The 25,330-nt window shown below is 49.5% G+C and overlaps 9 protein-coding genes across 9 annotated transcripts; 4 read left to right on the top strand and 5 right to left on the bottom strand.

Moving 5' to 3' along the window:
- Positions 1 to 446: 446 nt before the first annotated feature.
- N7471_003996 (sulfotransferase family protein) lies at positions 447 to 1,238 on the top strand (the record flags this gene model as incomplete). Its single annotated transcript, XM_057276715.1, has 1 exon — positions 447 to 1,238. The coding sequence occupies one exon, from the start codon at positions 447 to 449 to the stop codon at positions 1,236 to 1,238; it is 792 nt and encodes a 263-aa protein (XP_057136325.1).
- A 412-nt stretch (positions 1,239 to 1,650) lies between these two features.
- Positions 1,651 to 3,049, bottom strand: N7471_003997 (putative integral membrane protein Pth11-like; the record flags this gene model as incomplete). The annotated part of the gene is made up of 5 exons (XM_057276716.1): positions 1,651 to 2,149; positions 2,207 to 2,699; positions 2,753 to 2,789; positions 2,841 to 2,860; positions 2,914 to 3,049. The coding sequence occupies 5 exons, from the start codon at positions 3,047 to 3,049 to the stop codon at positions 1,651 to 1,653; spliced, it is 1,185 nt and encodes a 394-aa protein (XP_057136326.1).
- A 2,573-nt stretch (positions 3,050 to 5,622) lies between these two features.
- N7471_003998 (uncharacterized protein) lies at positions 5,623 to 5,904 on the top strand (the record flags this gene model as incomplete). The annotated part of the gene is made up of 1 exon (XM_057276717.1): positions 5,623 to 5,904. The coding sequence occupies one exon, from the start codon at positions 5,623 to 5,625 to the stop codon at positions 5,902 to 5,904; it is 282 nt and encodes a 93-aa protein (XP_057136327.1).
- Positions 5,905 to 6,299: 395 nt separating this feature from the next.
- On the top strand, positions 6,300 to 8,081 carry N7471_003999 (cytochrome P450; the record flags this gene model as incomplete). Its single annotated transcript, XM_057276718.1, has 5 exons — positions 6,300 to 6,531; positions 6,591 to 6,778; positions 6,833 to 6,957; positions 7,010 to 7,880; positions 7,950 to 8,081. The coding sequence occupies 5 exons, from the start codon at positions 6,300 to 6,302 to the stop codon at positions 8,079 to 8,081; spliced, it is 1,548 nt and encodes a 515-aa protein (XP_057136328.1).
- Positions 8,082 to 9,777: 1,696 nt separating this feature from the next.
- Positions 9,778 to 14,803, bottom strand: N7471_004000 (pentafunctional protein ARO1; the record flags this gene model as incomplete). Its single annotated transcript, XM_057276719.1, has 2 exons — positions 9,778 to 10,008; positions 10,079 to 14,803. 2 exons carry the CDS (start codon positions 14,801 to 14,803, stop codon positions 9,982 to 9,984), a joined length of 4,752 nt encoding a protein of 1,583 aa, XP_057136329.1. The 3' UTR covers positions 9,778 to 9,981.
- Positions 14,804 to 15,367: 564 nt separating this feature from the next.
- On the bottom strand, positions 15,368 to 15,688 carry N7471_004001 (uncharacterized protein; the record flags this gene model as incomplete). Its single annotated transcript, XM_057276720.1, has 1 exon — positions 15,368 to 15,688. The coding sequence occupies one exon, from the start codon at positions 15,686 to 15,688 to the stop codon at positions 15,368 to 15,370; it is 321 nt and encodes a 106-aa protein (XP_057136330.1).
- Positions 15,689 to 15,739: 51 nt separating this feature from the next.
- N7471_004002 (uncharacterized protein) lies at positions 15,740 to 16,073 on the bottom strand (the record flags this gene model as incomplete). Its single annotated transcript, XM_057276721.1, has 3 exons — positions 15,740 to 15,862; positions 15,889 to 16,023; positions 16,059 to 16,073. The coding sequence occupies 3 exons, from the start codon at positions 16,071 to 16,073 to the stop codon at positions 15,740 to 15,742; spliced, it is 273 nt and encodes a 90-aa protein (XP_057136331.1).
- Positions 16,074 to 17,269: 1,196 nt separating this feature from the next.
- Positions 17,270 to 21,006, bottom strand: N7471_004003 (uncharacterized protein; the record flags this gene model as incomplete). The annotated part of the gene is made up of 6 exons (XM_057276722.1): positions 17,270 to 17,344; positions 17,416 to 19,791; positions 19,845 to 20,308; positions 20,380 to 20,575; positions 20,625 to 20,675; positions 20,731 to 21,006. The coding sequence occupies 6 exons, from the start codon at positions 21,004 to 21,006 to the stop codon at positions 17,270 to 17,272; spliced, it is 3,438 nt and encodes a 1,145-aa protein (XP_057136332.1).
- Positions 21,007 to 21,458: 452 nt separating this feature from the next.
- rat1 (5'-3' exoribonculease Dhp1) lies at positions 21,459 to 24,928 on the top strand (the record flags this gene model as incomplete). Its single annotated transcript, XM_057276723.1, has 7 exons — positions 21,459 to 21,765; positions 21,849 to 22,129; positions 22,181 to 22,306; positions 22,367 to 23,545; positions 23,606 to 23,639; positions 23,701 to 24,247; positions 24,322 to 24,928. 7 exons carry the CDS (start codon positions 21,459 to 21,461, stop codon positions 24,926 to 24,928), a joined length of 3,081 nt encoding a protein of 1,026 aa, XP_057136333.1.
- Between the last annotated feature and the right edge of the window lie 402 nt (positions 24,929 to 25,330).

Raw genomic sequence — 25,330 nt, forward strand, 5'->3', positions numbered from 1 at the left:
TACAAACAACACTTGGACATAGTGGAAGTATTTTATATATGTGCTTTTGTTACTACCAGCACCTATGGTAATACACCTCGAGCTTCATACCCTTGATTTGATTTCCCAAAAAACCCTTACTGTGCAAGTATAAAACTCCAACTCGTCGCTGATCATACTGGGGGAGGGGGATCTTCAAAGTGGGGGGCGGAAATCTCTCCACAGCCGGAGTCTCATATCTGGCATTTATATCCATCCAAGAAACATAAAGCCACTCAAATCCTGTTCATTTCCTGAGCATAAACAAAGCCCTATACCTTCATGAGCCTGAATATTTTTAAACAATCAAAATACCCAGCGGCGGGGGGGAAAAAGAAAAGAAGAAAAAAAGAGGGTCATCCGGCCAACCTGAAACCAACCACCAACCAACACCAACCCAACCCAACAAACCCCTCTATACAGACAAAATGGGACAAAAAGCCTCCGTCCCACAACCGGGCGCCCAAATCCAAGTCATCGGCGCCGGACTACCACGCACAGGGACCTCATCATTCAGCCAAGCGCTCGAAATCCTCCTGAACGGACCGGTGTACCACTGCGGGACACAAATATCGATAGGCCCACCAACAGAGATAAAAGGCTGGATCCAAATCTTGCAAAACCGGCTCAAACAAGACGACAGCACAAGCCGGGCAAAGATGCTCACCCTCATGCGCCGCCGATTGGCCGGCTACGTCGCCATCACCGACTCCCCAAGCTCAGAGCTCGTCCCGGAACTCATGGAGCTGTACCCGGACGCCAAGGTCGTCTGCACCATCCGTGACCCCGTCTTGTGGGAGACGAGTATGCTCCACGTGCAGAGTTTGACGGGCGTTTGGTTTGCGCGTGCTGTCCTGCTCCCGCTGGACGGGATGAGACATTTTATCCCGTATGGGCATTTGCTGGCGGCGCTATGGGAGAGGCTTTATGGTGGTGTTGCTGGTCAGCACGGTCGGGAGACTTATGCGAGCCATATTGCTTGGTTGAAGGAGGTTGTGCCGGAGGATAGGTTGGTTTTCTTTGATGTTAAGGATGGCTGGGGGCCGTTGTGTGAGGCTCTGAGCGTCGAGGCTCCAGTTGGTGTGCCGTTTCCGCGAATCAATGATTCGGAGGCTATTGAGAGGTCTGTTAATAATCATCTCCGGAGGGGCCTTACGCGCTGGGCTTGCATATTTGCTGTGATTGGTGTTGGAGTGGCGAGTTTTCGCATGTGGAGGTGAGATGGGGGTGAGACGATTGCATAGTGTGATTGAAGGATGAGAGTTGGCCATATAGTTTCTGCTTAGGTTGCGGAGATTGGTGTTGTGAATTCGTGGGGCTTTTGGAGGCTTTTTGGTGTCGTCAAACTTCAACACTTTAGCGACTTGCATGCCTTGGATGATGTTGCTTTCTTTCAGGGCCAGGTGAGGCATCAGGCAGAGACTCATCACGAACAAATCAGATAGATCGGGTTATACAGTCATTTACATAGTCATTTACATAGCCATTTACACACAAGATTTATGATATCTACGTCCTTTAGAGAATCCATGGATGTTAACAAGATATGAAACCGAAATACATTGCCCAAATATTATACAAAAGATCTATACACAGCCGCAAATATTGGAACTCATAAGCGTAAATCCGATATCATTGACGAGCCCGCTCGAGGGACGGTGAACTGTCGCTTCCACAATCATTTCTTTCGCAGGTAGCTAAATCATTTATTTCGAAGGTAGTTTCGATCTCCGTGTGAGCGTAGATCTTGCCCTGGGGGATAATGCGCTCCTCGCTGGAGTTGCTGGCTGGGCCAATATTGGTGCCCATGGGAACATCCTCTTTGCCGTTGACTGTGATCATAGTGATGCTGTTGGGATCCTTAACCTTGGCAAATCCAGATGCATACCGCGGGGTAGCGTTGTCGCTGCTTGACCAGGGGCCGTATTTCTTCCCACTGCTGTATTCGCCGATGAAGCGGGGTAGGAAGCGGGAGGCGATGGCTTTGAATGATGGGATCGAGGCAGCGAAGATGCCGATGTTGGTTTCGATAACTGACCAGTACATGGCACCACTGATGGCGTAGGTGGAGTCCTTCGAGCCAAGCATGGCAGGGATGTAGGTGATTCGGATGATCGAGGAGACGCAAGCGCTGTGGAGGGATAATCCGTTAGATACTGTCCAGGCGGAAGTACTGGGGCACACTTACAAAAGACCAAGACAGAGGATAAAGGCCAGAACAATCTTCTGTTTCTGAGGCATCTGGAGATGGAAGATTACCTTGATGGGCAAGGTATAAGTTAAGAGATCGGTGACGATGTTCAGGGCGGCGTTGCACAGGTAGAAAAGGTTGATGTCGACGCATTTTCCGGGTCCAGTGCCAGTCCAGGCCATGCTAATGGGTTGACATTGGAATGCAGCCACGAGAACGAATGAGATGGCTTGTGCCATAATAACTCCCATCATAACCCAGGATAGGCGAGTGAGATAGCGATCCCCAAGGCGAGTATAGAACCACAAGACGGAGGTTTTGATGAATCCAAGTGTTGCGAGATAGAACATTGAACTGAGCCAGACGGCCTGAGGAGAGGTTAGAAATGCAATGCTGTACAGGGTCGGGATCTGCATCCTTACAAAAGAATAGTCGACGATCCTGGTCTGGTCGACATCCTCAATGTGCTTTCCAAGTCCATCTTTGACCGCTGAATGGTATTAGCTTCTGCAAAGAGTTGTAAGAACGGAAGCTAGAACATACCGACAAGTGTGGCAGCGATAAATGACCACGACAACGCCTATTTCCATTAGTTATAAGGCTTGTTGATGACATAGTCAATATTTCTTACACAAGCGCCAATAATGAGGTCTGGAAGATCTCAGTATAGTGTTGGTAAAATAGATCAAGCATAATCCACTTACAGTCGTCAATACCCATTTGACCTAAGACACAAATGCGTGCAAAGAGACGAAGAGCCAAAACAATGAAGGTCAAGGTGGCAAATGCCACACAGATACCTACGACCATAGGTCCCTGAGAACCATCGCTACCAGTCATGACGAGGAATATGGAGAGGTCAAATAGAAAGAAAAAGAGAAAGACCGTAAGTTGATGTAAAAGAGGGAATCAGTTTAAATGAATGGCATAGATAGTCGTTTCACATGTCCATCTCACGGAGAACGGATGATAAAAAGATCACTGCAATCGAAAAAATAAAAAGAATGGCTAGCGGTACTCCGGTCTACAAGTTATACAGATATTTATCCCTGATGCCCCTGGAACTGGTTCGAATAAAATGACTGCCCACACCAGACATGTGCATTGTGCATGGATCTATTAGCCTCGGAGATCCACTGTATATCATCAAAAGGCCGTTGGAAAAAAAAAAAGAAAACATGGTAGGGGTTTGCACGGCCTTCTCTTTTTAGGGCAACACGAGTCAGACGAAACTGTTGGAACCGAACGTCTCCACCACTCGAGACCTTTGATCTACTCCGTATTCGTGCTAAAATACGCCTTCTGTTTATAGGGAGGGGCTCCAGTTTCACGTTCCTTAGGAAAAACAAGAAGAGCCCTGGGGTGGGCTTTCTAGCGCTATGATTTGCCACCCAGACGCGGAAATGCTGTCTCCAATTGTCGAGGTGCAACCGTTGGATATATCATTCCTTGACAAACCAAGTACCAATCCCTGTTCATAGGGACGTTTGTTCTGGGGACAAAGAGGGCATTGCGTTTTAGCTAAAGATACCCACTCGAAGACCGGGATGGGATTGGCTCGAACATGTATCGTGGGTCGGCACATTCGACGTCTCGAAGACGATCATTATGATATCCTGACCATTGGAAAGTGCATTGCCAAGTTGAACTATTACTTATAACTAACAAGAAAGCAGGAAAAGCCTCAGAAGAAGGAATATGATTTGGTAAACGAAAGCGAAAAAGAGTCCGTGGGTCTCGGAAGATTCCCGGCGTGGTGGAGAGATCTGATTTATTTTTGTTTTTCATGCTCATCGAGATGTCCGATGGTGATCTTAATATCTTATATGTTCCAGGTCGGATACATTATACGGAGTATATCATATGCGATAACCCTAAATCCAACGGACAAAAGCGACCAGAGAACCCAACGGAACATTCCTTGAGGATTTTATGGCGACTCCTGCTAAATATTAGATGATAATCTCGAGAAGAGGGGAGCTGAACGATCTGCACGTTTCAAAGCCCCGAGAGCTTTTGTCTATGCGCCCAATTACGGAGTATGACGGAATAATGGACAATGCCTTGCCCGTAATGCACAGACTTGAAGCCGTCGCAATGCATCTCACCTCCGATCTGCACGACTCCATTTGCCTTCCGAGCCGTCCTGGGTGGAGAGTGGGTCACCCAACGCCTTGTTAAGCGAGATTGGCTAGACTATGAATGATTTGGAAGCATCAGTGTATTTCATATGTGATATCAGTAAAAAATCTACACTGCACATTCTTAAGAATGTACAAAGTGCGAGGAAATGGAACTTTTATACCCCGGACAAATCTTACATATCAGGCCCTTCTGCAAATATTTTTAGAGATCCACCTATCAATTTCAATTTATTATGCCCCCGGACTAGAAGTATACTATGTTGTACGGAGTATTGCTTACAAGCTAATGGCGATTAAGAAGTACAATATACAACGTAGATGTTGTCAGATTTAGCAATAGTTGATCACTACATAGTAAGGCTTGGTCTGTCTCATAAAATACAAATTTTTCTCTTTCTCCCCCCTTTTTTTTGGGAGGGAAACCGAGTAGAGAATAGAAAGTCAAGAGTCTAACTTGTTTCAAGCCTCAACAGAAGTCCTATCGCTTCGCGGCTTACATGCGATACTCGTGACAAGCGCCCAACACACTTGCCCTGTGTTGGTGCCCCTATGTATGTAGTCATAAATGTTGAAATTAGGTACCTTTTGTATGGGCATGCAATACAAAAGGTACAAATGATAAAAAAGCCACAACATCCATTTTCTTCAACCCTCGAACTAATGAAAAGATAAATAAGAATACTAATATATAACGTAAGTATGTCTAAATTGTTCTAACACTAAGATTAAATCTAAATAGTAAATATCGAAGTGTGAGAAGCACATCTAAAAACACCATACATAAAAATTGTATTGCAGAACTTGGATGTTCTATTACTGAGTATACTTAATATCTATCAAAGGTTATAAAGTCCTCTAGTACATTTTTAGCTGTTTCCACTGCCTATATTTTAGCTACAACACCAATATTTAGGGGGGGGGGGAATATCTACCAAAAAGACTACCAAAAAATTACTTGACAAAGGCCGCATAAGCGGCCAACTATTCTTGTTTATTGTTAAGAAGGAATTATCGTTGAGCTTGGCACGGTTGGTATTAGATATCCCTATTCCCCTGCCACATTAATTTCAAGAGAACGCATATTCATTCGGGTGAATAACACCCTTGCACGAGGGCTGGGCCGTCATCATCTGCAGCTTCATTTAGTCTACTCCGTACTTCGTACAGAGACTAGTGAGAAACACTGGCTATTCCATAGTGGAGAACGCCAGCCTCCCGCTCCACTTAGTGCGAGGTATGCACTCTGTTATTTCCGCCTGGCTCGTGCAAATGACCCTCGAGAACCCCGAAAGCCCTGCCTCGTACCTGGCAAGGAACCCCCAAGCATCTGAATCTCCTGTGCCGATCAGTGTTTCAAATTTTCGTGGGCAACGGCGCCTCTTCCTGACGGATAGTACCGAGCCCGCACGGCCCTCTTTGACAGCTGGCAACGTCATTCTCCATACCCAGAACATCTTTACTATTTCAGGCAACTTCATCACGACGGGATTGGTCTTTGCTAGGAATGTGCGCAACAGGTGGACCAGCCCCAAAGCCGTGATTCTGAATTAGCAAGCGGAGTCGCAATCCCTCTTACGATTCACCAATGCTCTTAGCGCAAGGACTAGCACAAAGGGGGAAGGGCGTATGCACGAGCTGATGCACGAGCTGATGCACGAGCTGATGCACGAGCTGCCACACGCCTAGCATATCTTCAGACGTTTAGACCTAGCTTGGTCTAGGTTTGATTTCAGGCAAACTCAGCGTGCTCGTGGGGTACTCTTAGCTCGACATAGCCCCTTGGCCAATGGCTCTTTGGCCAATGACCTTTTGGCCCTTACTACAATGGATATGCTGTCTATTGCGAATGGTAATTCGTGGTGCCTTATTTCCGGAGGGGCTATTTCCCCCTCTCGGTCAAAAAGACGTGTTTTCATCTTCCATGCATCTGCATCTCTAAATCTGCCATGGGTCTTGCGGAAAATGTCCTGTCACTGGTGACGGTGACCAATGTCATCTTGGGTCTTGTGGTCTATGTCGCGCTCAGGTTTGGTTGCCAAGTTATTTACTATCGCTTCTTCAGTCCGCTCGCGAAGTTCCCCGGTCCTTTTTGGGGCTCTGTAACTCGTCTCTGGATCGCATGGCATAATCTGCAGGAGACCGAGGTGCCGACTGTTTATGCGCTTGCTAAGAAATATGGTTGGTCATGATTCTATCCCCAAAAGGGAATGTGGTTTCTAACAAGGGAATTCTCTCAGGCCCTGTTGTTCGCATCACCCCGACATTGCTGCTAGTCAGCGATCACGAACAGCTCCCGGAGGTCTACCACCGCAATGCAGACAAGACCGGACACTATATCACTGGAAGCTTCGGGGAGACCGAGTCTCTGTTCAACATGAGGTCTCACAAGACCCATGCCGTGTTCAGAAAGCACGTTGCTGGACCGGTATGACGATATACGAGTTCATTTGCAGATATCAAAAACTGACACTCAACATAGTACAGCTTCAGCAATATCAAAAAAATGGAGCCATTAGTTGATGCGCGCATCACCGAATGGACCACCAAGCTCAACGAAAAGTTCGCAAAGAGCGGCGAAGCCTTCGACTTCGCCTGGTGGGCAGTGTAAGCAGCATACGAGCGAAATGAAACCACGCCCGACTAACAATACAACCAGCTACATGGCCTACGACATAATCAGCGAAATCGGCTTCGGCGAGCCCTTCGGCTTCATCGAAAAAGGCGAAGACATCGGCGGCCTAATCCAAGGCTTCCATGACGGCCTCCCAGCCTTCGGCCTCCTAGCACGCCTCCACCCCTTCACCTCATGGGTAAAAACCACCTTCTTGAAAAAGTACCTCGTCGCCAAACCAGCAGACAACACCGGCATCGGCGTGCTAATGCGCTTCCGCGACCGCCTCATCGACCAGCGCATCAAGGACATCGAAAACGGCAAGAAAACCGACCGCACAGACCTACTCCAGACTTTCCTCGATGCTCTCACAGAAGACGGCAAGTCCCTCGATCTGGAGTACATCCGCGCCGAGGTCCTGCTCGTCCTGCTCGCTGGCGCTGACACAACCGGCACCGCCTTCCAGGCCATGGTGCAGTTCCTCATGACCCACTCAAAGGCGTACGAGCGTATGATGGCGGAAATCGATAACGCCGTCCGTAAGGGCCTCATATCAGATATGCCGCAGTATGATGAGGTCCTAGAGCACTTGCCTTTCTATGTTGGCTGTGTGAAGGAGACGATGCGTCTGTGTCCGTCTGCGCCGAATATCTTCCCCCGATATGTCGCTGAGCCTGGGCTCGATCTTTATGGTCGCTTTGCGCCGGCGGGCACGGAAATTAGCTGTAACCCGTACCTTGTGCATCGGGATCCGAAGCTTTATGGGGATAATGCCGAGGAGTTTAAGCCTGAGAGGTGGTTGGATGTTGAGAAGGCGAAGTTGTATAATAAGTATAACTTTGCGTTTGGGTATGGGTCGCGTGTTTGTTTGGGGAGGGATATTGCTATGATGGAGTTGTTCAAGGGTCCTTTGCAGGTGAGTTCTTTTCCGGTTGTCCTACGAAACCTGGTGTTGTTTTGGAGTGGCTGCTAATGTGTCGATTAGTTCTTCCGTCAATACAAGCCGCAGACTGTAGAAGGTAAGCCCGAGGCCAAGTTCATGGTCAAAGGTGGTGTTGGCTTCTGGAGAGACGTGTGGTTGACCATCTCTCCCCGGGAAGAGGTGAAAGCCGAGTGAAAGCTTGGTTGGTGGAGATTGGGTCTATATAGAGACACTAGACCAGAAGCTAATGCCGGTAGAAGGCCTTTCACAAAAAACTACATTCCAATTTGCATAGGATTCAGCTCAAAAATCTCGATTTGTTGTTAATTCCATGATTTCTCGCTTTCCTTTTTTGTAATTTCCGTACATCATGCACAAGCCATTTTTGTTCTTCATAATCTCTCTGATCTCGGTATCTTAAAAGGTGAAACCGAACTTGAGCTTAGCTCAAGGGTAACAACGGCGCTTATCCGCATCGCCATTCACCTGGGCAGTCTCCAGGGCTGTATTCTTAGTCAAATTGACTAAAACATCGAATTGGGCTGCGGGTTGGTGCGCTGGTCCCGTTGAATGATAGATACTGGGGTATGGTGGCTGAAAAGGTCATGGCTGGGAGGCAGACTGGGGTTTGAGCTCATTCAAGATTGCAGAGGTGTACTTGAGAAACTCGTCATGGGTGATGTTTGCAGCTGGGTTCTTGACTAGGCATAGTTCATCGTTCCAGATATTGATGAGTCTACTCAATTCGGGCACAGATTGCAGCTCCTGGAACATGATGATAACCGCGGTGTATGGTGGGATTTGCCCCTTGCGGTCGCTGGTCACTTGGTAGCGTAGTTTCAGGGCAGTGATGAATTCCTCTGTGCTGTTGAACTGAGAGCGTGTCGTTTTAATGAATTTCAAGATCGCAGCGGACAGCGCATCATGTCCCTCGTTCAGTATAAACTTCCGTGTTTCGGTCATGAATTCATCGGCAAAGGTCACTCGGCCACCACGTGCCATGATTCCTTGAACTACCTTTGCATCCATTCTGCTTACCAGCCAGGCGCGGATTCTCTGGGATAGCTTCCTCCATCTTTCTGCATTGGGGGCATTTCGGAGGGGCCGTTGGATGGTTGCATCGACGAGACGGTGGAGGTTGTTGGGACGGAGAAATCTATCGACAGCATCAAGCCATCCGTCAAAATCTTCTCTCTCTTTCAGAATCGGGACGGGATGGGGACATTTGAGAGTGCCTGACTCAGGCAGATCGGTTGCTTGATCCTCTTCGGTGGGGTTCTCCAAAGAAACTTCATCCCAGTCTCGGTTGCTTGGTGCACCTGGTTCAGACTTTATGTCGGCCGCACCGATGGCTTGGGCTTCGCTGTCACTCATTGTGCTATGATCAGAAAGGTTGTATTAGAGAAGTCACTCGAAAGATGGAGGGGCAGATGAGGGCCTTACAGCTTGATAAGACGAAGGGCTCAGTTGGAAATCAGGGGAGAAGAGAGATGGTTGATGACGAAGTTATCCGAAGTCTGAACTATCGAAACCACCTAATAAGAGGGCAAGGTGGTAAATGAAGAAGAGAATAAAACAAAGAAAGATAAGAGCCAAAGAAGATACAATGGGGGATAAGAAGGCGATTAGAAGGAAGAGGATAAGGGAAGATGTAGAGGAAGGAAGTGACATGTGAAAGATATTAAGACGACAGCACCAAGAAAAGGTCATCTGATCCATAACATACGTCCACGGGTATATGTAGGCAGAACGGCACTTGGGGTGGTCAATGGCCAACCTAGCATGCATTTGAAGCCAAAGTGAGGATAGTGCTATCCCCAACATGTCGTGCCTTTACAGAACAGCAATATGTATTAGAAATAAGACAAGGGCGAGACGTGACGTGGAATACAATAGAATTGACCGAAATGGAACTATATGTAGATAGAACTATCTTATAAACACGACAAACAAGATACAATTCAGGACAAGTTTTGTTGAATGCTTTTAATAACCCGCTCAGCCGCCGGTAGAACATGGAACATGGCACATGGTATGGCATCAAATATGGAAAATGGAGAAAAAAAAGCCCGAGATATTCATGAGGCATTCATGATCATTCAGCAGTACCCATGACGGCGTCCTAAACACAAAGACAATAAATGTTAGCAATGAAACTAAAGAGGAATAATATAACCAAGGAGTTTGCTTACTCTTGCCTCATGGTACAAAGGAGTGATATCAGTCCAGTGAACGAACTGGTGCACACCCTGTCCAACAAGGACCTCCAGTCCAGGAATGGTGGTCCAACCCGCATCAGATGCAAGCTGCATCAAGGCGGTGACGGTAGGCTTGTAGGCCATCTCAAGAAGAACACGGTGCATGCTAGCTTCAGAAGACTTGCCGATGAGAGTACCGTCGATCTCCTGAGCGCGCTCGAACATGTGGCAGAGCGTCTCGCGCATGACAGGGTCGATGGGACGGTCAGCGGGGATCGTGCCGATAGCGACCTGGGGAACGGTGTCAAGCTGGGCCACGTTGTCGATAACGCGGATGTTGTAGTTGGTCGGGAAGGTCGAGACCATGCTCTCGAGCTTGCTGGCGGTGCGGCCCACCACGTAGATTGGCGAGAAGCCCATGTTGTGGAGGGCGAAGATGGCAGCACGGGCAGTACCGCCGCCGCCGATGACAACAGCACTCTCGTTGCCGGTGGAACCGTAAACGCCTGCGTTGCGCATGCATCGGATCATGCCTTGCCAGTCGGTGTTGTAGCCAATCAAACGAGGGGGCTTGTCGCCGTTGGGGACGGGCACGACAGTGTTGACGGCGCCGATGATTTCAGCCTCCTGAGCGACTTCGTCGAGCAGGGGCATAATGTCCATCTTGAGGGGGATTGTCACTGAGGCACCACCGAAGTCCGGGGCGCGGATGAAGTCCTTGACATCTTCGATGTTGGTAGTCTCCAGGCGAGAGTACACGTGGGGTAGACCCATTTTGCCGAAGAGGGTGTTGTGAAGAGCGGGAGACCGCGAGCCGGAGACAGGGGAACCGAAGATAGCGAACTTCTTGGCCTTGATCTCACCCATCAGGGAGAGACCACGGCGAATCTCTGCAGCGGACAGCTGACCAGGTGCCGCCTTGAAAGGAAGGCTGGGGTGAGACACTGGGGTCATGAAACCGTTCAGGATACGGCTGAGCTGACCACTGTCGCCCATGTTGATTGCAATCAGCGGCACATCGTGGGCTTCTTCAGCCCATGTCTTGAACTTCCGAAGGGCATTGTTATCATCAAGGGTATTGGCAACACCGACGAGCTTAATCACATCGCCGTACTCCAGAGCACGGTTGTAGAATTGCATCCAGGACATGTTGGCCCACGACAGAGTGCCCTTAGGATCATGGTGTGAGGCGATGATTTTAGAGTAACCCTTCATCTCAGTGACGGCACGGAGCATTGCGTCAGGGAATGCTATCTCAAGATCCACGAATTCGCACCCAGAACGGAACGCTAGTCGGTACAGCTGCATTGCCGCATCATGAGCATCATCGGGGAAGCGGCCACCTTGGCTCTTGGTGCGGATGGTGAAGATGAGCGGCAGGGTGGTACGACGGCGAAGAATAGACATTTGTTCGTTGACGTAGTCAACCGAGGGAATATCGCCGTCAACTGTAGGGTCCTTCAACAGGTCGACCCGTAGTTCGACAGCATCAGACCCGACGCAAGCCTCAGTGATAATATCGCCCGACGGTTGGAGATCAGGTAGAGTCAATGAGACGAAGAAGCTGTGCTTCTTCTTTTTAATGAGACCAAGGCTGTCTACTTGGCCAGTGACTACCCGCATGAAGCGGGTAAAGTCCTCTGAGGCAAGGGCTAGCTTCGTTGAGCTGGAGTGCTGGCTATAGTACTGGATGTTGCTGCACTCTTGGAACCAAGGCTTACGTCGTAGCCACACGCCCATCATGTCCTCCACGTAGGCAGGGCGGGTCTTATCAATCTGGAGGAAGTCCATCACTAGGTTGATGTCGCGCATGATGAGGAGCACGTTGCCCTTGCTCTTGTGGTAGTCGGTAAGCAGCTTTCGTGCCTCTGGCATTTCGACAACACCTCCGCCGCAGGCGAAGACATGGCCAGTAGGATGATCCTTAAGGACGCGCTGAAGGACAGCAAGTTCTGCGTCTCTGAATCCCTCCCAGCCACGTGTCTTGATTATATCGGGGATAGTCATACCCTCGGAAGTCTCAAGCTCTGTGTCAAGATCGACGAACCGACGACCAAGGGCCTTAGCAACCCAGTTGCCAGTGGTGGTCTTTCCAGCGCCACGCATACCGATGATGAAGACAGAGGCGCTGCTCCGCTCCACATCGCTCGAGGCAGCATGCTCAGATTCCTTCAGTTCTTTGCCATTAAGGTTCACGCTGAACATTTGCTTCAAGGCGTCCCACCAGCCAGGCCAGGTCTTGCCAACACATTCTTTCTCCAGAATAAGGGTAGACTGGGGAGCGATAAGAGACAGCACACTGAAACTGAACGCGACCCGGTGGTCATCGTAACAGAAAACACCACCGGAGGGCTGGCGAAGGGTAGAACGCTCAATGCCGTCGATCTCAAGCCCGTCGTCATGCTCACGGCACACCACCCCGAATTTAGCCAATTCGTCTTTCATAGCCTTGATACGGTTACATTCCTTAACACGCTGGTTTGCAATACCGTAGATACGAGTTGTGTGGTTCGAGCCCTTGCCCCGGGCAACGGCCGCGAGAACGGAGGCAGTAAGGAAGGCATCTGTCATGGGCTCCATATCCACATTAGGCAGCGGCTGCAAGACGCCATCAGTAGGTCCGGTAACAGTGGTTGAAGTATCAGTCTGTACAACGGAGCAGCCCATAGGCCTTAGAACATCCACTGCGAAACGAGCATCGCCCTGAAGAGACTTGGAACCAATGTTAGGGACGGTGCAGGTGGTACCGGTGACGGCAGCAATGGCCAAAGGATAGGTTGCAGAGCTTGCGTCGCTCTCCACAACATATTCGGCAGGGTTCACGTAGTGAGCCTGAGGAATGTGGTAGGTGTGCTCTTCGGTGGTAGACTTCTTCACGTCGATGCCGAAAGATCTCATCATCGCAGTGGTCATGTCGATATAAGGCTGTGAAATAGGCTTACCACCGACCAGCTTCAACGTCACTGGCTCCTTGGCGTACGGAGCGCACATGAGCAGCGAGGAGACGTACTGAGAGGAAACTTTAGCGGCCAGGTTGATCTTTCCTCCTGCGAAGCCTCCAGAGGCGGCGATCTTGAGAGGAAGACATCCCTTGCTTTCCATGTACTCGACACCGGCACCATTAACGGTAAGAGCGTCAACAAGATCACCAATGGGCCTTTGCTTCATGCGGTTGTTGCCGGTCAAGACACTCGAGTCGACACTGCTGGGAGTAGCGAGTGTAGCCACGGTGGTGAGGAATCGCGAGGCAGTACCGGCGTTACCCAAGTACAAAGGCGAAGGACTTGCGATAATCTTTCCGCCTTTGCCGTTTACAACAAGGACCTCGCCTTCCTCCTCCCAAGAGAAAGTTGCCGCACCGAGCCGCTCTAGGGCATTCAACATGACCTCAGTGTCGTCGGAGTGCAAGAGATTCTTGATGCGGCAGGTTCCAGAACCGAGCGCAGCAAGCACAAGGGCACGGTTGGAGATACTCTTCGATCCGGGCGGTGCGCAAGTGACATTGAGCGACTTAGGCACTCCAGGGTGAACCTCAATGCTGGGAGCAAGGACGACACCGATATCCTCATTAGAGACAACACTAGCCTTTGGCTCGTGAGTGCGGCCAATGGCTGACAAGAGCACAACCTTCTTTTTCGGGCCATCGTTTTTCTTGTCCAAAGCCATGTTGAACAGCAATTGGTCTACAGAGCAGTGCTTACCAGCAGTCAACTTACGAACCCGTGGATCTTTCATGGAAGTGGGCAAGCCGTACGCCGAGATACACTTTACCACACGAGCGACGGCGACACCTTTCAGGGTACCCAAATGTCTCGCAAGCTCTGCCTCCTTCACCATGCCGATTGCAACACATTCTCCGTGAAGGATCTGAGGGGTAAGGATCGCCTCAATGGCATGTCCAATAGAATGACCCCAGTTGAGCAGGTTGCGAAGGCCGCCCTCACGCTCATCTGCGGAGACAACAAAGGCCTTGTGACGTGCCGATGCTAAGATTCTAGCCTTCAGGATATCCCGGATGCCGTCAAAGCGACCTTGCCCAGCCTTCGGCTCGCTGCGCGCAGCAGCCAAAATTAAATCTGCGTTATCTTCCAAGGCAGTGAACTCCTCTTCACTTGAGATGGCAGCAGTCTTAATGACCTCGGCCATACCATTGATGAACTCTCGGACGGGGAGAGTCTCGAGGAACTCGAGATCAATGTAAATCCTCGATGGCTGCCAGATAGAACCAATGAGGTTCTTACCAAGCGGAGTGTCAATAGCAGTCTTTCCTCCGATTGAGGAGTCCACCATGGCAAGGAGCGTGGTTGGGACCTGCACGAAGCGCACACCTCGCATGTAGGTTGCTGCAACAAATCCAGTCAAATCCCCAATCACACCACCACCCAGCGCAATGATCACTGTGTCTCTACCACATGGTGGGTTCTGGCTCAGCATCCAATCTTCGATGTCGGCTTTCGTCTGCCGTGACTTGGAGCTTTCTCCGGGGGCCGCATGGTGGATAAGGAGCCGCGGGGCTGGGGTGATGGAAGCGGCGGCAGCCTCAAAAGTCTTTTGGAAAGTGGGGGTATAAAGAGATCCGAGGTTGGTATCGGTGATGAGAACGTAGGTCGTCGAGGACAAGCCACTGATCAGGTCCTTTGCGACAAAATTGCGCCAAAGACCAAAATCAGCGACAATGCTCTCCCGGCCCAAGATGCTGATCTTGGTGGGTTCAGACATTGTGGAGGAGGATATAGATGAGGAATTGGTAATGGCAAAATTCAATGACTGCTCATTTCATTCTGTGACTTGTTAGTACCCTGACTCATGGTACTTTATCTGTTTCCCCCCACAATGAATCTAGGGATACAAGGTGCACACTGATAATTTGGAGGAAAGTGAATGATTAGAGGAGTTTCACCAACCTGGACAGAGCTGAGCCAAGAGCCAATAGTGTATCAAGAGAATATAATCTTCAAGTCAAGAGCTAACAAAGACAAAAAGAAAAAGAGTATTGTTTCCCCTCCGGTGTCGCGGGCAGTTTCTTGACCGCCCGGTGACTCAATCTGTCGATCTATACCCGTGGACACTATAAAACCTTCATATAATGCACAATTTATATCTACAGGCATGTATTCATATCTGTAACTTTTCTACTAGCTTAAATGAGTTTCAATTCAGACTATGAAATTAACATATTCTCCAAAGATTTGCCAAATTCCACATCTTGACCTCAACTTTCAACTTAGCCGACATCGCCTGTTTTGAGCGAACCCTACAAATAACCGAAACTGTCTTGGGGATTCAGTCTTCTGTCGAATCAACTTCGATTACCGAGTCCAACTCGATTGCCGTGTTCGAGTTGACTGCATCCAGCTGATCTGGCGAGTTCAATGTACCTGCCAATTTCGAACTGAATGCCGCCTGGATACGTTCATTCGATCCTGTGTTGTGAACCTTCGATGGTCGAGTCCTGCTTTTGGAAACGCCATTGTTCCGCCGGCTGATTTGCGTCTTTGGAGCGACCGGGAAACGTTTGCCAGAGTACTTTACTCCAGGGCCAGTGTCTCCGCCAGGACCAACCTTTTCTCCACGGCTGGTCTCCCTAGCGCTCTGGTTTCCCATTTGAGCACAGTGGCTGGCAAGTTGACTAAGATCCTTATTATTGGCCGTGATTCACCCGATGAAGTTCCGTTCAATTGTCTGGGTATATTTCTCGACCAGCCCATCGATGCCAACGAACTGGGTATTGCCATTTTCATCTTTATCAGCTTCGCCAGACTCGACTGAGAGTTGAATCTGCTGAAATTGCTCGCATAGCTTACCAGCAAACTAATACAGCATTTCACGAGCGCTGGTGTAATCACTGATGGCTCCTTGTTTAGGTAAACCGATCTCGTCGTCTCCCGAAGCGCTCGGAAACGCATGCTCGGGCTCAGGTGCGTTTGCGGAGGCGAACGCTGTTGCTGACTCTTGGTTCGCGGTACCACCTCACCGGATCTGCGGACATTATTTTTTTAGGTCGATGGATCTGTTCTTTTAATACAGTTGACCCCCAACGAAGAACGGTGAGCGCATGAAAAAAAGTCATATGCATCAAGCTCCGGGGGAGTCGCGTTGAGATTGCAGCGGGGGAACAGCGTCGGGGCCATACGTATGAGCTGAGTTATACACCACTCGAATACAAAGTTGGAGATCTCGCAAGTTCCATTCTGCACAACGATTTGTGAGGGCACAGGAGCTGTCATTGCATACTCATACTCACCTTTGTGAGCGTATTTCCAGAGTGAAACAAAACTGGAGTTTTTTCGTCTGCTTGTGGTCGAGCCCGACCACATGTTAATAATTCTCCGAGTCTCCGTGTTATTATGGCATAATGCGTTGAGCTCCCGTGTTGTTGAAAGGTTCAAGACACTAGCAATTTTTGTTGCTGAACCCTGAAGTTTACGGGCCCAACGATGCTCATATAAAATCTCAGGTTCATGAGAGTACTGACGAGATGACATACTTCTTTTAGGCATGATGTATGGGTGAAGCTCGACGGAAGAAGCTTGAGCTGCCTCCTTTGATGGGCATGGGTAGAAGAGTGAAAGAGAAGTCTAGGTTGACGTGAATAGGGGGTCTAAATAGGCACTACCTAGGTATGGATTGTTTGCTTAGGAAGACGAGCATAACGACCGGGAGCTCTTCTGATCTTTTAGGGTTATGCGGTGCACACAAACTTTCCAGGATATCTCCATGGGTGTTAGCAGCCGTTGAATTTAGAAACGTACATCACATCAAGCCTTGATGACTGATGGTAAATCATATACCCAATCCATGGATCTACCTGGGGATGCCGAGAGGTTGGACATACATCCATGGATACTTGTAGGTTCCACTATCAAAGTATAGACTTGAATCGTCATCCCTAGAAGACTTTGTAAGTCACGGTGTTCTATCCATATAACATGCACGAGTGAGGAACGGAAGATGTCAAAATAAAGTCGAATCACTCACCTGGGACTTCTACTTCTGCCCTAACTAGGTAGGTAAAAAGTAGCCAAGGGGGACGACCATATGGAGAAAGTCAAGAGAGATAGATCTGCCTTGTAACTACACACGCCGCTACCTACTCAAGCTGTGGCATTTCGTGGAATCACACCGTGAATCACTGAAGAATTGGAATCTTGTTTGCCTGGCTATATACACATGAGCACATGTCCATCACTCATCCGCATCCTCATCATCGTCGTCGTCCTCAGCCTCCGAAACTTCCTCTCCGAGCTCCTTGAGCCGTTTCTAAGATAATCATTAGTCAAATCCCCAAGAGGCAAGAGCAGCTCAAAAATGTATCCAGCCAGTAAACATACCTTGTCCTCCGTTCGCTTAGCCTCAAGGTCGCCAAAGACAATCAGCAGGTCTTCCAGTTCAGACTGGGCTGACTGGCGAGCCTCCTCCTTTTCTTTAGCTTCCGTTTTAGCCTTGTCGAGCTGGGCCTGGATGCCTTTGAGGGCTTCAGCCGCACTATGAGCGTGGGACTCGGCCTCTCTGGCCTTGTTCTCAGCCTCTTTAGCTCGTGCTTCCAGCGCAGAGGTCTGAGATGCGGTGCCTTCTTGGGCTGTTTCAAGATCATTGCTAGACTTCTGAGCCTTGGCAAGGCCTGACTCTAGAGCTGCGACAGATTGCTTTAGAGTTGCGATCTCGGCTTCATACTCTTTTTTGGCTGTGGCGAGATTTGACTCGAGAGCCCCGACTGTACTACTGTGGCCAGTGGATTCAGCCTCATATTGCTGCTTGGTTGTAGAGAGACTAGTCTCCAATGTTTCAACTTTGCTCTTGTAGTCACCGACTTCCGCTTCGTGCTTTTGCTTGGCTGCGGCCAACGTAGATTCTAGGCTCTGCAACTTCTTGGTGAGATCGGTGACTTCTCCATCATGGGTTCCCTTGGTGCTTTCAAAGTCCTTGATTTTCTTGTTGAGGTCTGCCACCTGTTCATCATTGGATTTCTTGGTGTTTTCTAGGTCTTGAATCTTCTTTTCAAGACCGGCGACCTGTCCACCGTGGGCCTCCTCGGACAGGCTGATCGTGTTCTGCAACTCCTGGATCTTCTTGCTGAGGTTATCAACTTGACCATTGTGGGATTTCTCGGTGCTTTCCAGATCTTGAATCTTCTTTTGAAGATCAGTGACCTGTACACCATGGGCCTCATTGGACTGGCTGATGACATTTTCCAACTCGAAGAGTTTCTTATTAAGATTGACAACTTCTCCTGTATGTTGTTCCTGGATGCGAGAAAGCTCCGACTCCAAGCCACGAATGGTTTGCTGCAGACCAGCAACCTCCCGCTCATGATGCTCTCTCAATTCCTTTGCTTTGCTGCTCTTGCTTTCAGATTCCGCCGAAGTCTGCTTGAGTTTATGGTCGATGGCACGGAGCTCATCACTATGCTGCTTGAATAACTCGTTCTTGTAATGCTTATGTTCGTTTTCGAGCTTCGACAGCTGTTGGGATAGCTCCTGCGCATGGCGTTGTTGCAGAGATTGGTTGCTTTGTTGAACCTTTGACAACTCAACCACGTTGGATTCCTTTGTCTTTCGGTGGTCCAACTGTTCTTGATCAAGCCTCCGTTGAATGCTAACAAGATCAGACTCCAATGTTTGAAGGGTCTGGGTGCGATCTTCAATTTCTGCACGCAATGAATCAACAAGCTCACGCGAAATTCCCTTTTCGACACCATTGGCAACAACAGAAATCTCAAACCCGGGTTCACGGTCAATGGCACGAAGCAATCGGCTGAAGTTATCTTTCAGGAACTCAACGAATGAGCGGTCAAAAAACACCTCCGGCAGCCCACCCTCGAGCTGACCACCAGCAGTTTGGGGAAGGACCTCAAAGTCACGAACCAATGGACATTCTCGAAGTCTTGTGATCTTGTCAATATACTGTTCCCTGCCAAGCTGTTCGATGAGTAGCTTATGGAGCGTGATGCGAGGGATCGGCGAATCTTTTGTGGAGAACTCATAAATGACACCCAACAGCACGGTGCAAAGGCCGGGCACCAATTTACTGGGGGCGCGCTGGTGCTTAATTTCCTGCAACAAGGTTTGTATGCAGCTGCCCTCTCCAAGAAGATCATTCACAACGTCTGGGTCTTCAAAAAGCCATCCGCAGAGTAACATCAGATAACCGACTGTGATTCTTTCGTCATCGCCGCGCTGCAGACCAGTAATCAGGTTTCCAACGACAGATTGGACACTAGTGACCACTTCTTCGCCGCTCTCAGAATCGCCCTCGGTAACAGCCATAGCCGTTGCCTTCGCCTCTGCATCATCAAAGAGCAAATGGAACATCAGAACACAGGCCATCCACACTTGATATGGATCGGCGTTTCCTCGCGCTTCAGGTGCCGTGAGCAGTACAGATAGAATATTGGGAATCCGATCCTGCCCGCTGGTATGCCCTTCAATCGCTCGTCTGAGTACATGCATGCGAATTCCAGGATGATGGGCGAAAAACGCTTTCATACATTCGCAGGCAGCAAGTCGTGCGTCCAAAAGGTTGTTGGGAGCAGGCTCGAGGCTGAGTTTTAAAAATGCTTCAATGACATTGATGCGTAAAGGTTCATTCGCATCACCATTGATAGCCTTGTCGCCGCGCGGGTATGAGCCCCACAGGACTTCGATATCACCGAATCTTTCTTGCAACGGTGAGTTGCCGCGAATCAGATCGGCACAAGTTGACAAGGCCTAGATTTGTTAGGCAAAAATACAGACAAGGATGGGTAATAGCAACGTCTCACCTTTGAGGTAACGCTAACACTGAACCTTTGACCGAATGCAATGCTAAGAACTTGTTCTGTCACGCCATTCTGCCAGAATGCAGTCTGGTTAATGGGTGTGCTCATGCCACCGCGAATCAAGAACAACTGAATGATGGCCAAGAGGCCCCAGACATTCTTATCTCGGTGGACCCGAGTCCACTGTTGTGCCGGCTCGTTGTCTTCTGGCTCCTGCTGACATTCATGAAGCAGCTGTGTTACTCTTTTCACACAACCGGTCTCGCGGAAAAATGATTGGTTGGAAACATTGAACCTCAACAAGTGAGCCAACAAGGAGAGGCAATCTTCCACTACCTCGGTCCCATGCGTTAATGCTCCCTCCGCTTCGATAAGAGAGAAAAGTATTTCAAATGCATTCTCGAATGCCACAAGCTTTTGCAGCTCTTCCGAAGCAGGGGTCAGGGCAATCAACAAGACGAGAGCCTCTAGCAGAAAACAGTTTGTCAGCTCCAACCTTCCATGTCCCACGTGGACGCAAATATCCAACAAGACATACCGTTCCGTACTGGTTCCCTCGCATCTGTCAGCACACCAACTAGTTTGGAAATACCCAGCGGCGCTGTAAAAATGCATTCTTGTGTTCGTTCTGGTCGTGCGCTGCAGATGTGCGAAATCAATTGGAGCGAATAAAGGCGGGAGTAAAATTCGCGGGCTTCTAAAAGGTTGAGTAGGGTAGTTATATTGTCTTGTCGCTTTGAAAATGTTAGTCCATCATCTCGGGACCGAGGTCACGATGCATACCTGAGTGAATTCATCTGCCAGCCACAGAGCTATTTCGTCCGACGCTTCAGGCTAAATCTATTTATGAGCAACTCGAGTGAAACTCTTCAGAGTACAAGATACCCACACTGGATTCATCAGGCGTGAAGAGCATCAAAAGGGTCTCGAGGACCACTTTGATGGTGTCCACATCCTCACTGTCATTGCGTAGACTGCTGATCAATGATCGCAGGCCACCAGAAGCGACCGATGCAGGGTAGAGTTTTGCAAAGCTTCTTAATCCTTGAATTGCTGCGCGACGATCTTCCAACAATGTAGCACTTTGCAGTCTACTGCTTAATACGTCGATTGTGTCCGTAGCCGTTTGTTTGGCCGGAGCTTGCGACTCGAGGATTCGGAACATCGTAGTTGATTCCCACTATCATGGTCATTGCCGGCCGAGGGCGTAGGGATTGGTAGTCATATATGAGAGAGCAAAAAGTGAAAAAGTGAAGAGGTTGGTTAGTTCGCTGATTGCAGTAGAAAGCTGTCCTATTGTACTGCCCAAGGGGGCTAAACGCCGATCTTGGCTCATCCCGCAGAATCGCCGACCGCCCGGGATTTATCTTTTCGTGAACGGCAAGCTCACTTTCATTACTCTCAACCTGCACCGCGATCATAACTGCGGTTGCATCTCTTTTTATCTCTATTACATGCTTCAGAGGAGTCTGTATCTTATCTGAACTGGCTCAAATTGCATCTCATTCACGAACAGAGCGATCGCGACTGCGCCTGCACGAACGCCTTCAACTGATTGCGACACAACTGTACCGGAACTCTCCCAAAGATTGATCACACGAGTGTCGCATTACCATCATGGGTGTCCCCGCGCTGTTCCGATGGCTGTCCAACAAGTATCCGAAGATCGTCTCTCCGGTTATTGAGGAGCAGGCCCAAGTAGTGGATGGAGAAGAAATCCCAATCGATATCACTCGTCCGAACCCCAATGGCGAGGAGCAGGATAACCTTTATCTGGACATGAATGGTATTGTTCATCCATGTACTCATCCCGAGGGGAAGCCTCCCCCAGCGGACGAGCAGGAAATGATGATGGAAATCTACAAGTACACCGATCGAGTGGTCAACATGGTGCGCCCCAGAAAGCTTCTCATGATCGCTATCGGTATGTCTATATTCTAATGGGGCTTGCAATTCCCTCATATTCTCCAAATCGGCGATTTCCACTAACCTCGATCCTATGTATAGATGGTGTCGCCCCCAGAGCGAAGATGAACCAGCAGCGCGCGCGTCGATTCCGCTCGGCGCAAGAGGCCAAGGAGAATGACCAGAAGAAGGAGGACCTCCACAAGATGCTCGCCCAGCAGCATGCTACGAAGACCGGCGAGCAGTTGATTCGGGAGGAGGTTGTTCAGAAAACGTGGGACAGCAACGTCATCACGCCAGGAACGCCTTTCATGGATATCCTCGCTGCCTCGTTGCGGTATTGGATTGCCTACAAGCTCAACACTGACCCGGGTTGGGAAAATGTATGTTTTGATTTATTTTATTGGTACCAATGAACACACTAACGTTGACAGCTGAAAATCATCATTTCGGATGCCACCGTCCCAGGAGAAGGAGAGCACAAGATCATGAATTTTGTGCGATCGCAGCGAGCCTCGCCTAATCACGACCCCAACACTCGTCATGTCATCTACGGTCTAGTAAGTTTGTAGTGATCTTCCAAATCAATCTTCTCAGATCACTAATTTCAAATCTAACAGGATGCTGATCTGATTATGCTGGGTCTTGGTACTCACGAGCCTTACTTCCGAGTCCTGCGTGAAGACGTATTTGCCCAAGACTCGAGGCCTCGGGGGTGCAGACTTTGTGGACAGACTGGCCATAAGGCTGAGGAGTGTCTAGGCCTCCCAAAGGAGAAGAGTGGAGAATTCGACGAGAAGCAGCACGCTGCTCCTCTGAAGCCATTCATTTGGCTTCATGTCGCCGTGCTAAGAGAATATCTTGCTGTGGAGCTTCGTGTTCCTCAGCAACCGTTCCCATTCGACTTGGAACGTGCACTAGATGACTGGGTGTTCATGTGTTTCTTCGTCGGAAACGATTTCCTTCCTCATCTGCCTTCTTTGGATATTCGTGAAAACGGAATCGATACGCTGATCGCGATCTGGCGCGACAATCTCCCCGCTATGGGAAGCTACCTTACCAAAGATGGAAGTGTTGAGTTGAAAAACGCTCAAATTATCTTGCAAGGACTGGCGAAACAAGAGGATGCCATCTTCGCACGTCGTAGGCAAGCGGATGAAAGAAAGCAGGCAAACGAGAAGAGACGCAAGGAGCAAGATGCGGCTCGAAATGAAGAGCGTGCTCAAAAGCGAAGGCGGAGTTCCCCCCAGCATGACTTGACAGCTGGCGGCGCCGAGCCCGCCCCTCCCATGGAACTCATCACCCCCGGCCGAGGTCACTTGAACAAGGAGACCAGAGAGCTGACACACAGCATGGTCATCAACCGTGGAGCTGTGTACCGTGCTAACATGGAGAATAAGAGCGCCGCTGCTGTGCTGAAGAGTAAACTCATGAAGGTCAACCAGGATGAAACTCCAGCCACAGCCGACGATGATGTATCAAGCGAAATCCCAGAGCAGACTTCTCCCGGGGTTCTCGGAAAACGAAAGGCGGATCCAGCTGAACAGGAGGTTACCGAGGCAGGAACACCGGGCAGACACTCTCCTCTGCCCGTTCCTGTTGCTGCTGAGAAGCCTAAACAAGATGAGCCCCAAGAAGACACTGTCAAGCTGTGGGAGCCGGGATACGCCGATCGATACTATGAGCAAAAATTCGGCGTGGACCCAAAAGATTTAGAATTCCGTCATCAGGTCGCTCGCGAATATGCGATTGGTCTTTGTTGGGTTTTGCGATACTATTTCCAGGGGTGCCCCTCTTGGGTATGTTGTCAATCCCTACCTTTTTAATTATATGATCGAGCTTCGCTAACTTGATAACAGACTTGGTATTATCCAAGGCACTATGCGCCATTTGGTAGGTTTTCCTTTCATCTTCTCTCTCGGATCTCTCAGAAAGAAGCTAACATACCGTACAGCCGCTGATTTCGTTGATATTGCCGATATGGACGTCCAGTTCGAGAAGGGCACGATATTCAAACCATTTGAACAGCTCATGGGAGTCTTGCCTGCCTCATCTAACCATGCACTGCCGAAAGTTTTCCATCCTCTCATGGAAAATCCCGATAGCGAGATCATCGATTTCTACCCGGAGGACTTCCCACTGGACTTGAACGGCAAGAAATTTGCCTGGCAAGGCGTGATTCTTCTCCCTTTCATCGACGAAACTCGTCTTCTAAACGCCATGGCGAAGGTATATCCTCTCCTTACTGAGGATGAAAAGAGCCGCAACTCTCATGGCCAGGAGGTTCTTCTGCTATCCGACCGAAACCCTTTGTACCAAGATCTTGTCGCGAACTTCTACTCCAAGAAACCTGGTCCCGCACAATACCCCCTTAAAGAGGATGTGAGTGGTGGCTTGGCCGGTATTGTCGAGCGCAGTGACACCTATATTCCCCACAGCTCGTTGGTATCGCCATTGGAGGCACATGGCATGCCAGGCGTTGATGATGATCGTTCTCTCACGTAAGTTTAACCCTCCTAAACCCTCCCAAACCCTCCCACCTTCGCAGTTTGCTTTGTATACTAACTGATCAAAGGGTCCTGTATACGATCCCGAAGACTTCTCATGTTCACAAGTCAATGCTTCTCCGCGGGGTGAAGCTGCCGACGCCGATGCTGGATTCAAATGATATCAGAGCCACCCAGACCCGATCCCAAAACTCGGGCCGATCATTCGGTGGCGCACCTTTCCAGGGCAGAGGACGCGGCGGCCGGATGAACTACTCGAGTGACCGCCCGAACCCATTCGCTGCGCACCTTGACCCGAAGTTCAATTCCAGCCCACAAGGTGGTCCCGGAGGTCCCGGTGGTGCCCCTATGGTACCTCCTGGATGGGTTCCCCCTGCCCAAGGGTACGGAGGCTACGCCAGAGGACCGCCTCCCCCACCACGTGGCGGAATGTCACACCAGTACCCTCCTCAGTACCCACCCCAACACGGCTACCAACAGCCTGGGGACTATTATGGCCAGCAAAACAACCAGTACAACCAGGGTGGTCAGTACAATAGCGGTCATCAATCAGGTTATGGCCAGCAGGATTATCGTGGAGGCAGAGGAGGTAACCGTGGAGGCCGCGGCCGTGGTGGGCAGAACCGAGACCAATACTCCCACAACCAAGGCGGAGGGGGGTATAATCGGTACTAGAAAGCAAATGAGGGTCCAGCTTTCTGACTATTTTCTTGCTTCTTTCAATATGCTATTGGTATCTGTTGACACGTTTGGGAATTGGACATGAAGGTCTGGGGAAGAAATGGAGTTAGAGAAATGTAAAATGAATCCAATTGATGTTCCAATGGACTCTTTGTTTGCCTTTGTAGAGTATGCATGGGTCGAGCCCTTTGCTGATGATACCTCAAGAGTATATATGGGTTGCTCGAATCAATCGTATATCCCGTGCTGCATTGTAGCCAGGCGGTAAAAATACTGTCTACTCAACACATAGTCTACTTGCCATGTACAAATTATGGTCATCTAATTGGCTTTTTGCTTTTTTTTTCTCTCTCTCTATTCTAGGAGTTCTTTCATCTTCTGCTTGTAACCCTAACA

This window comes from Penicillium samsonianum, assembly GCF_028829775.1.
Source record: "Penicillium samsonianum strain IBT 33392 chromosome Unknown utg000003l_segment0_segment0, whole genome shotgun sequence".
Taxonomy (NCBI): domain Eukaryota; kingdom Fungi; phylum Ascomycota; class Eurotiomycetes; order Eurotiales; family Aspergillaceae; genus Penicillium; species Penicillium samsonianum.